Source organism: Rhinopithecus roxellana, chromosome 10 (genome assembly GCF_007565055.1).
Source record: "Rhinopithecus roxellana isolate Shanxi Qingling chromosome 10, ASM756505v1, whole genome shotgun sequence".
Lineage (NCBI taxonomy): Eukaryota > Metazoa > Chordata > Mammalia > Primates > Cercopithecidae > Rhinopithecus > Rhinopithecus roxellana.
The window spans coordinates 73,256,265-73,268,762 of record NC_044558.1 but is presented as its reverse complement, the minus strand read 5'-3'; the positions used below and the strand labels follow the sequence as shown (position 1 = coordinate 73,268,762).

General features: G+C 34.9%; 1 protein-coding gene across 1 annotated transcript in view; it reads left to right on the top strand.

Annotated features, from left to right (window-relative positions):
• The window catches only part of CNTN1 (contactin 1), a 441,173-nt gene that overhangs the window by 372,662 nt on the left and 56,013 nt on the right, over nt 1–12,498 (top strand). Inside the window, exons 18-20 of the mRNA XM_030939730.1 lie at nt 2,021–2,091; nt 4,513–4,747; nt 7,689–7,792. Of these exons, the coding sequence (XP_030795590.1) occupies nt 2,021–2,091; nt 4,513–4,747; nt 7,689–7,792 (410 nt within the window). The remainder of the gene's footprint in view (nt 1–2,020; nt 2,092–4,512; nt 4,748–7,688; nt 7,793–12,498) is intronic.

Here is a 12,498-nt window from a genome sequence, read left to right as displayed (position 1 = left end):
ACTGGGGGTACCCTCGGTTCCTAGAACATCACAAAAACACCTTCCCTTGAGCTATATCCCCAGTTACTATGACATTCTCTGATCTTGCCAAACAGGATTCCTTCCCTGAACCCTAAAACGTCCCACACATTGCATACACAGAGAGGATAAGATTTATGACAGTGCCAACAGGAAAGAAGGAAATAACGATAGGAAAGTTGGAGATCTTGTGGTCGACAGCCCATCAGGGGGATCAGAGGCTGGGGTCAGTCCAATAGTCTTTGGATAACACCTGGGGTAGCCCCCTCCAGAAATCCTCAGTTGCCCCAGGACTTCTTCCAGCCCTACGTGACAGCTAAGTCCTCCATGAAAGGAAGCTAGTTCAAACATGGCCAATATGCCAAGCAACCCATGGGTACTTGGGAATTCTCCATGTTCTCCCTAGTAAGCCTGTCCCCCAAGTCTTATATGGCTGCCAGCCACGCTTGTTTATGGCTGAAGGGGGTCTACTATTTGGTTTAATTTGGTTCTTAAATGGAGGCCAATAGCTTCAGAATGAAAGGACAGAGTTGGAGTCTGCTCCTCTACTCACTGATTCGATTAATGTTGTACCCTGATATCCTGGATGAGGTCCCCAATATGAAATGGCTACATTGTCTGGGGTATATACCCTGGGACTCATCATCTCACACCAGGAAAACTTAGGACGTGGACACACACAAGTTTAGGAGTGGAGGTTTAATAAGCAGAAGAGAAATGAATGAGAAACAGCTCTCTTTCTGTAGAGGGAGAGGGGTCCCCAAGTAGAAAAGACTGGCTGGCATTGAATGCACTGGATTTTATAGTCAGGTTTGAGGAGGTGGTGTCTGATTTACATAGGGCCCACAGATTGGTTTGATCAGGTATTAAGTTTACAAAGGACATGGGGAAGGCTGGTCACCGCACTCTAATCTTGTTATGCACATAGGCTTTCCAGTTGATTGGTGTCATCTTTCTGCTTCTTACTGTACATGTGGCTGACAAAGGAAAGGGAAGATGGAGCCGCCATCTTGAACATGTGTAGTCTGTAGTTCCTGCCGGCATTCACCCCTGCAAGCTCCCAGCTTGCTTGTCTATGTCTGCAGCTTGACTTTACAGGTTTCTCTTTCTTAGAAAATGATTTGGGGCTGCTTTTCATTAAAAAGCAAAGCCTTACCAAGGACTCCCATACCCTTACTTTCTGCCTAAGTGATTTCTTCTTAACTCCTATATTGGATATATTGTGGGTTGTTAAAAAGTGATTATGGAGTAAAGTACAAAAAAGAATAGCCATATATCAGTTCTTCCATGCAGTTCAGTGGCAGAAAAGGATGTGATGGCTTGGGGATTAAGAAGACAGCAGTGTGACAGAAAGATTTTTAAGATCAGAGACTACAAAGGGTCTTTCTAGCAGGGAAACTGAAACTACAAGATGATGTAAGAGAATGGGGAAGGGAGTACTTTGGAGTCACTGATGGTACAGCTTCAGAAAAAATTGAGGAACTGAAAGTGAGAGCATGAGAGATGATATTAGATTTCTAATATTTTTAGATATTTGGGGAAACATTTTCCAATACAAATGAATGGTTTCTTAACATTTATTTGTAGAATGAAGCATGAAACTAACACAACAGTAAGTTATTAAACGTACGTAGGGTTCAAAAGTAAAAGTGGCAAAATCTTTTTCCAACAGAGTCTATGTAATCTTTCAAAATCATATCAACTGAAAGGACAGAAAGAAGAAAAAGATGGGGAGGCAAACTTGCTTCACTATCCTTTGCTGAGAGAAATGGCCACACTTCCTATGGCACCAAATCAATTTTTATGTTGGCAGAAAAACTGATTATTACAACTACTGTGAGCCATTGTTATTATAATTGGGTGGATCATTTGTCCAGTGTGTTTTTCCTAGTAAAAGAAAAACATTTTTGGTTTCTGTGGTGAATACGAATTCTAACACCAGGGAAAAAATATAAGCCCTATTTTCTTTGTTGTTTTGCATATATTTGTTTTTTTGTTTCAGCACCAAATGTGGCTCCTTCAGATGTAGGAGGTGGAGGTGGAAGAAACAGAGAACTGACCATAACATGGGCGGTAAGTATTGACGAGTTGCACATATTATAGGTTGCTCTATCTATATGTAACTTTCACCCCATTTTGTATCCTGAAATAAATTGAGATGAAAGTGAATGTCTACTGCACAAGCAAGAATATATTACTATTTTTTTCATAAATGCATATCAGATTTTACCTGGCTTACTGTGGCTTAGTGTGTAGTTCCTATGCAAGAATGAATCCTGGATGCTAAGAGATCTGTTAGCCTAGGTGATTAAGCATTCAGCCGTCTGATTCCAGAGATACTTTGATCACTGTAGTCTGGTAATCTAATTGTAATTTTAAACATTGTCTCTGGACATTCTAAATTCCAAAGCTTCCATTTACAAACTTTGTATCAAACAAAGTTTTGAAACTGGAGTTGGCCTCCTCACTTGAGGCTTACTTTGATCACTGGTGTAATCTAGCATGATAGGTCAGTCTCAGAAGTCACCCATGGGACTAGTTACTGAGGTATCCAAAGGATTTTATTACAGTTTCATGAGTCAAAGGAGAGTTCTATATCAGAGACTATAATCTCTAGAAAACAATACATCTTAGCTGGATTTTTGGAATAGGAAAGATATTGGGAGGGGTCGGAAAAGCTGTGATAGGACAAAATTGTCTGACTTAGACACCTGGCATTTATCCATATAGCATGGTTTATACAGATTCATTTCTTCATTAAATATGCTTAGTGTTGAATCACTGCGGATAGTCAAAGAGCACAATTTAGGCTCCAAAGGATTTTGAAGACTGTGGAAAAAATGACAGGTTTTATTTTTTGCATGAGTCAAATGGATTTATTTAATAAGTGAATGTCTAGCAAAACTTGACTCACTGTGTGTTTTGTGGTCATTTTTATACTTAGCATTTAAATCACATTTTAAAGCAAGATTTAGTAAAAAAAAAAAAAATCCCATTTGCTAATCTGAATCTTAAAATATTTATTTCTAAGTTTTACTGCCAATGAAATGTCCAAAAAATGCAAATATTATAAAAATTAGGACATTTTGCTTTTTCTCTTATGGCTTGATTTTTATAAATTCTGTGGATATCTGCTACAGAATAAGATGGGCCTTATAAAAAAATTCACTATTGGAAATTCTCCTCCAAAGATTCAAATTCAAGTTTCTGGAGATAGAGCCCGAGAGTTGTTATTTTTGAAAGTTTCATAGCTGATTCTGTTATTCTCTGAATTCCAAAAACTAAGTAGAGAACTATCAATAAGAAAAATGTTTAAACTATTGTAGAAATGTTAGGCTATATTATCTAATAATCTAAAATCACATACCTATTAATGTATTGCTCAACCACATACAGCTTCTACCATTTGACCTTTACACATTTCTATCTCTTCCTATTTACTATAAGTATGTCCAAACAGTAGTGTTATATTTACTTCAAGGTTTTGCCTCAATACATCTTAAATTTGATTTTCTGGTAAAAAAAAAAAAAAAAGTAAATATACAATGTGCACATTTACCTTAATTGCTAATAAAGGCTAACTGATGAGTACTCACTAGAATTAACTGTAAGTCAATATTTATTAATAATAGGTGATTAGGGCTGACATAGACTTCTGTATAAGGCAGTTGACATGGGTGATAATAAGAAACCCTGAGAAAATAGTGAAAAACCAAGCACTTGCTTTAGAATTGGAGATAGAAACCCAAAGCCATCCTCCTACAAACGAGTGCAATATTGTCCCTTCCTCGCAACCTACGTGTATTCCTCTTACCAGTTTCTTTTCGATCACAAGGTAGATATTCTAGGCTAGAGTCTTATATAACTCTCTTACCACTGCCTTTCAATTCTAATGAAATTCATTTGCTCATCCCTTAAATACATACTACTTGAAGCCCTGTTCTAGGTGCTAGGGATAAAGAGAAAAATAAAACTGACAAAAACTCTGTCTTCACAAAACATGTATTCTATAGTTGAGAGAGACAATAAAGTAGATAAATAAGTAAAATGTATAGATTTTGTTACGGTTAAAGAAAAACAATAGGTAGGGTGTGGGGCATGGAGTATTGTGTTGGAATCTTGCAGTGGCAGGAACTGTGGTCAGAGAAAACATCGTCAAGTAAGTGATTTTTACCTCGGGAAAGTGAGGAAGGGGGGTGGGTGGGAGGAGTCACATAACATCTAGGAGAACATTCTAGGCAGAAGGAATTGAAAGGAAAAAGACCCGGAGTGGGAGGCCCCTGAGGTGTTCTGGGAGTAGCAAGGCTACCATTTGTTAAATAAGGTCATTCCATGTTTGAGTATGTTTCCTCTGACTTTTGGAACCAGCACTAACATATGAACTGAATATGTTTCTACAAAGAGCATGCCTCCATGTGTGTCATTATCCCCACAGGATTTCCTCCCTGCTACCTGTATTACTAAAACCTACCCAATATTTTAATTTCTATTTAGCCGTTGTCAAGAGAATACCACTATGGCAACAATTTTGGTTACATCGTGGCATTTAAGCCATTTGATGGTGAAGAATGGAAAAAAGTCACAGTTACTAATCCTGACACTGGCCGATATGTACATAAAGACGAAACCATGAGCCCTTCTACTGCGTTTCAAGTTAAAGTTAAGGCCTTCAACAACAAAGGAGATGGACCTTACAGCCTAGTAGCAGTCATTAATTCAGCACAAGACGGTAGGTAAAAGAAGGACCTTCTTACATGAGGAGGGAGGAAAAACGTAATTCTCTAGTAGGCATTTAGTTTGTTTCCTTTCAGCCCTTATTTAGTAAGGCCTTTTTATAGCATTATGCATTTAGTAAATGAGTACTATTTTGAACCAAATTAAACATCAGCCTCTTCATCTAAATGATGAGCATGCTGCTAGAGTCTTTTTCATCATTTAGATCATGCCCATGGTATTAGGAAATCTCCATTAAAATAATTGGCTTTGACTTCCATTTTTGGGCTCTTGATTATAATTTTGTAGTTCTCCATACTTGAACAGAACCTCAATATGTCTACATATTCATAAAGTTTACAACTTAAAAATTCTATAATGTATACATTATTTGTAAAATGGCCCAAACTTCTAACCTAAAAATATGTGTAATTATAGCATTTAGGTAACTTTTTATTACAGTAGAGAACACAAATTTTGTTAAAGGGAATCTAGATGTAATTATATGGAAAAGGGGTCAGTCAGTTGAAATTGTTTTCTTGAAAGGGGAAAAATTTGTCCTGTAGGGCATTTGGGGAAATAAACTATACTAATACCAGCTCTTCTTATTTTTCTAGAAACTTTAACTTAACTAAGCATGGCCATAGAGGACTTTATATATTTATACAAATGACATACAGTTTTAGATTGAGCATAATTACATTATTTTCTCTGATTTCTGTTTAAGCTGCTATACTTTTGTTTTTCTTGTTAAAAATAATACCTTTCTTTATTAATGTGCACTGTGTAAATAATTAATGGCTAGAAAAGCAAATAGAGATGTCACTGCCTTCTGGTCTTTGGCAATGATACATTTACCCTTGGTCAAGTTTCTCTTTGCATGTGTGAGAAGCACAAGTAGAAGAGCTTGAAAACTAAAGGTGTGTGAGGTACTCTTCTATCATTAGAGGAAATGGGCTCTATTGGTTCACCCAACTTCCATTGTTTTTACTCCAAAAGAGACGTTTAGCCATGCCTTATACCTCAACAGAAATTCTCGCATATATTCATCAGTCACAGAATTATTAGTTTTAGTATTTGTTAAAAGTGTAATATATAATTAAATCATCCTATGATCTTTACTTTTATTAAATGCCATTTTATTCTATATATGTATCTCATAATACCATGTCATATATCTTAAATATACATAATAAAATTTATTTAATATAAAAGGCAGTCATTCATATATATAAATGTATGTGTATATATAAGTATATATGTATATATTTAAAAGTATATATATACTTTTTACTGTATTTTTTACTGCATACAAAAGTATGTGTATGTTAATATATGTGTGTGGGTGTGTATGTGTGAATTTTTTTTACTTTTAGCACAACCAAATATGTCAAAATAATAAAATGTAGAAATAATTTGTTTATTGTCAAACAGTGGAAAAGTCCTGATGACAAATTTTTATTCTTTATGCTTGTGCTTATTCAGCAGAAATATGATAACTTGGCTGGGCGTGGTGGCTCACGCCTGTAATCCCAGCACTTTAGGAGGTCAAAGTGGGCGGATCACCTTAGGTCAGGGGTTTGAGACCGCCTGACCAACATGGAGAAACCCCCATCTCTACTAAAAATACAAAATTAGCCGAGTGTGGTGGCATATGCCTGTAATCCCAGCTACTTGGGAGGCTGAGGCAGGAGAATCACTTGAACCCGGGAGGTGGAGGTTGTGGTGAGCCGAGATTGCACCATTGCACTCCAGCCTGGGCAACAAGAGTGAAACTCCATCTCAAAAACAAAACAAAACAACAAAGAAATATAATAACTTCACTCAGTTTTAATAATTTGAAGAACATGAGTACATCTTACAGATAAAATGAGTGCTTTATGCATTTTACCTTCTCACCTTTTTACTGCTTTACTTGATGCTAAAATAAGCTTTCAGGCCAATAGCTTGTCATCTATTTAGTCACGGCCATTTGTATTTAATTATATTTCTTTCCTAAATATTTCATGAGTCTCATAAAACTTGCATGTGTTGAAACTTGTATAAGTGTTAATCTCTTCTTCCACTGCTGAGAAATCAATCATAGTGCTACACGTTTACCTTGTTTTGGAAAGGCAACTGTGTTCATGTGTAGAACATTTTTAAACATTAAATAGGATTATGGCTTTTTAATGAAAGACAATAAAAATTGATCACCCCTGCTTAAAGGCTTCATTGGTTTCTTTGTGTAAATTTCATAAGGGATGTAAGTTACTTCCCCCCCCCCCAACAGAGGCCTTTTTGATACATATTTGACTTGATGCCCAGTTGGAAGATTAGACATATAAAAGCTTTCTTGAGTCCAGGAAACAGTGGATGTTACAACTTGTTTCAAAGGCTCTTACATTTTTAAAAAAGATCTTAGCTTGAACATAAAAAGGGAAGTTTTATTAATGATATTGCTGTTTATAGTTAGTTCCCACAAATAGCAAATAAGAGAAAATGTATCATATTGAACAGTTTTCTATAATACCAAATTTCCTATTTCCGATAATATAGAGTTGATAGCTAAATATTTATAATTTTAATTTGCAACAACAGGCTTTCTTAAGCATATCAGTTGAGAGAAATTGAAAAAATAGTATCATTTTGCTCACAGATGTAATAGAAATTGATGAAGCTTCCTGTATTTGGTAAAAGTGTGTGTAAGTATGTGTATGTGTAGATGTCTATATTAACATTTATGTAGATGAAAGTATGTGTGCACATGTATCACTAATACCATAAAATAACGTTAGAAAAATATGGGAAGAGGTAATAAAATAATTGCACTTATTTCACTTTGAAAATATTAAAGCTATTTTGTAAACACTAAAATTAAAATATGGTATCACATCATTCATATAGCAAATGATGCTATTCGAATTTCTTAAATGTAAGTATCTCACTAATAATGTAATGTTCTCATAAAATTTCAGCTCCCAGTGAAGCCCCAACAGAAGTAGGTGTAAAAGTCTTATCATCTTCTGAGATATCTGTTCATTGGGAACATGTTTTAGAAAAAATAGTGGAAAGCTATCAGGTATGTTAAATTTTTATCAAACTAAATACATTTATTCATAAATATATGAGCATACATTTTCAAATGTGTTGTATGTTTCAATGTCCCATTAATTTATGTGGCAACTAATACTTTATTCTCGGTGTCTAGTACTGTGGTCATATATAAGTTAATTGTTAAGAATAAAACAGGGGTTCATGGATGCAGCTGGAAACCATCATTCTTAGCAAACTATCACAAGAACAGAAAACCAAACACCGCATGTTCTCACTCATAGGTGGGAACTGAACAATGAGTTCACTTGGACTCGGGAAGGGGAACATCACACACTGGGGCCTATCATGGGGAGGGGGGAGGAGGGAGGGATTGCATTGGGGAGTTATACATGATATAAATGATGAATAGATGGGTGCTGAGGAGTTGATTGGTGCAGCACACCAACATGGCACAAATATACATATGTAACAAACCTGCACGTTATGCACATGTACCCTAGAACTTACAGTATAAAAAAAAAAAAAAAAAAAAAAAGACAATGACAAGATGGTTGATGAAAAACCTAAATAGTAGTTACAACCTCTTGATCAGTTAAAAATAAGTGCTGTATATCTCTATAAATTTCCATCATCTTGTCAAAAAAAAAAAAAAAAAGAATAAAACAGGGGTTCCTAACTGGCCTATCTATCTAGGGGAGATGTAAAGAAACCTAAGTCCTGGCAAACAACTGGCCAAAATAAAAGCTATGGTAATAACACTTATGATTACCCAAAGTCTTTTTGGGAAAACATTCTCATAAAAAGTTGGTGAATCTCAAGTTTTTTGGAAAGCATTTTGATAATTTATGGAAGCATCCTGAAAATAGTCATCCTCTTTGAGTCAGTAGGTCCATTTTGAAAAGTCCCTCCAAAATAAACAATCATAAACATACCAAATATGTTTTACGTTATCTATGAAGTAACAATCAAAATGACCCAAATAAAACTTCCCTCGAGCTTAATTTTAAAGAACCAGTAAGAATCAGTCAGACACAAATGAGAAAACTTGTCTTAGTCAAGGGAGTAAAAACTGGAAAATCAAAACTAGAAAGATTAGTTAGGGTCTTTAATACAATGCTAATGCAATTTAGACTGAGCTATGTAGGAAACGTGAAATCATCAGCTCACATTTTTAAGTGCAAGAAGTGAAAATTCGAAGGAATTAACATGGTTTTTCCTTTACAGATGAGCAAATGGATACCAAAGAGATTTGACAACTTGCCTCAGTTGTCACTTATAGCAAGTGTCAGAGCAGTATGTAAAACTCGAGTTGTCTGATTCAAATTTTGGTGCTTTATTGCCGCACATCACAGACTCCCCTCTGTTTTGTTTTCAGTGAGTGCTGTCTAGGGCTGCCCCTCCACCTACCCTACTCTCCCAGCCAGCTTGCATTCTTGGCTCCAGTACCCTCCCTTCTCCCTTGTCCATGGAATATTAGCTCCATGAGGGCAGGGTATTGTTCTACTCTCAGTGCCATGCAAGAACAGTGCTGGGCACCAGGCAGGCTTTAAATCGATATTCATTGAATACTGATAGGAATAATGAAGTATGATTAAATAAAGTGTTACAGTTGGGCTTTCGCAAGGCCATGTTTCTGAGTTGTAGCTGTAAAAGAAACTCAAGTCTTTGAGCAGACACACCCAGACCAACAGGAAGCTTTTTTATTGGCACAATATATTATAATTTGGGAAGATCTTAAAGAACCCTCTGATCATCTATCAAGGGTTCAGCTGAATTTATTATAGAACAGAGAAGAATAGACTGGGAATAATTAGACTGAGAATACCCAATATTCATAACTTAATAACCTGACAATTATGTTTATAGCTAGTAGAAAAGGAGTAGGAAAGAGAGAAATTCACTAGATGTTACAAACCCCTATAATAAATACACTTGAGGTATCTTTGGGAGAAGACATCGATGTGTAGAACTTGGAAAGTAAAATTTTGGAGCATAGGATTTCTTCTTCTTTTATATTATTTATTTCTAACTAATAAAAATTGAAAAAAGGATAATTTAATGTATAACCTATATCATTGAGTCAAAATGTCAAATATATGACATATTTTACTTTAAAATATGCTAGAAAATTATATATTATTTTTGTCAATGCCAAGAATTATATATTGACTATTTGCTTACTTTTAACAAGAAGAGGACAAGGAAATAAGAGGTAGGAAACAACAACATAGTGGAACCAATGATTCAGATAATAATTAAATATATTTTTTAATTGGGAACTAAACCTTGATTAAGGATTTTCACATAGTAAAAAGTAATCTTTATCAAATAAGATTTTCTCAAATGATAATTTCAAGGGAAAAGTATGTACCATGAGGAGTTGGTTTCACAGATTTCTGACCTTTTCCAATTTCACATTAAGTAAAAACTTATGCGCTTTGCTGCTGAGCAAATATGGGTTTATATTTCAGCTCTGTCACTTAAGAATTTTGTAGAAAATTGATTTGAACTTTGAGTTTCCTCACCTATAAAGTGAGAAAGTAACCACTGCCTCATAGAACTGTTATGTGAAAGATATTAAATAACCTGTATTTAATAATTTTGCCTGTTTATGTCATTGGGCATTCAAAGATGGTGGTGGTGATGATAATGATGATGATGATGATGATGGCAGTGAGGAAGATGATCATGATGATGTTAATGATGAAAAGACTGATAACACTTCTTGAGTCCTTATTGTGCTAAACACTTAACTAAGCTCATTTTATTAAATCCACACAAAGACACTACAATTATCCCCACTTTAGAGATGAAGAACTCGAGGATTAGAAGTGTCTGTCTGAGTAATAATTGTCATAATCAGATTTTAATCTAGTTCTTGCCTCTTCAGAGAATGGTTGATTATAATTGCTGGAAGTAAATCATAGAATTATTCTTTCCATTCATTCTTTCTTAAAATCCTTTTAAACCTTTCACACAGGGTCTTGAGTATCAAAGAGACAAGCACGAACACTTAAAAGAGAAAATCCATAGTATTTATTGTTCTGCAGGAAATGCTCCTGTAAATGTGGCCGGTGGTGGGGAGAGGGGATCTTGCCTGACTATAATGTGGTTATTGTTTCCATTTTAATATGATTGGAGAAGCCAATGGTTTAACAAGATAGATGAGGGTGAAAACTAATACCCCATTGCACTTCCCATGAAAATGTACGATGGATCTATATTTTTCTGTGTATAAAGATACACAGAAAGAAAGCAGCACATTGAAAACATAAAATATAAAGCTGGAAAGCCCTGACTCCTGCCTGATTGAAACCATCTCAAGGTTCATTTCCTGACATTTCAAATGAGAATTGTGAGAAATTGAATTTAAAGACAATCTCTTCCCTTGTGGTTGTAAAGTGTATCTCAGTAGAATGCTTATGTCACTTAGTGTTTTTTTCTCTTACTTCGTTAAAGAGCTCCCCACGTTCCATCTTAATACCCAGTGAATTTTTCTATAGTGTAGGTAAGCTAGAAGAATACAAGAAGTCTTTCTTATCAAGTGCATTTTGGAACTTTGGGGTACTGCCCAGGAATCCACAAAAGACTTAGTTTGCTCACCCAGTGGGTAAAATATTCACTTAATTAATTTAATGAAAATAAGTAAAATAGGCTACCAGGAATAATGAATGCAAAAACTTTAGCAGCTGAATTAGAGATTAATGCAGATGACTGATTTCACAGTCATCATAAAAGATGAACAATCCTGTAGAGTCTACTCAAATGTTTTTAAAGGTTAAATTATTATCGTGAGCTGAAACTGATACTTAGAAAGTGCTTTGTTTTCTTATTTTGGAGAAGATATCCATTTTGGTCTGGATCTCTTTGAAACAAAGCCTCAAACACAGATGCGGAAAAAAGTTGTTTATTATTGTTGTTGACTGATTGTTTTCAATATGATCCTAGGAAGCAGGTATGAGGAAAAGGCAGAGTGAACAGGAAAGGGGGGAACTCAGATACAAAGGTGCTATTTGTTTTGTTGGCAACCACTGTGGGCAACTGGTACTCCATCCCTTGAGACCTTTGAGGACTTGTATAAATGTGTCTCTGAAGCTGCCCTGCCTGGGATGAAAAGGGAAGCATTCATCCACTCCTGAATGTTCAGAAATGTGCTCATTCAACATATAAACCTCACTTTTGCCAAGTGAATTTGAGCCATCCTGTTGCATTTTATAATGGTTCCTTACATGTTTATGTAAATAAAAGTGCAGGATTATATTATTATTAGACATTTTAATCTAGGCATTTTAGTTAATTGTGAAATTAAAATCCCATTATTTTATAGATTGGGCATTTAAAATATGTAAAATATCAGGATAGTTACAAATAATCCTTTTCTTTGTATTCTTATATTAGATATAACATTTTATTCATACCTTAGATATAATCATAAATTTTGAATGCAAAAAGAGCCTTTATTTAAAGAATGAAAATTATAATCCATAACTTTTCTTAAACTTTTAAGAGAAAAGGAATCCTGTAATTATCTGACAAAAGTAATCATTTCTAATCACAAAATTGATAACATTTTTAAAAAATTATTTTACAGGTAAATAATTTATACAGTTTATCCAATTATTAGACGTATTTCTTTTATATCTAGCTTCTATACAAGTTCAAAGGAAATAACATTAGAGACCTACTTCTGAAAGGAGCTAGAAGAAAGTATTACTTTAGCATGTTCTAGGT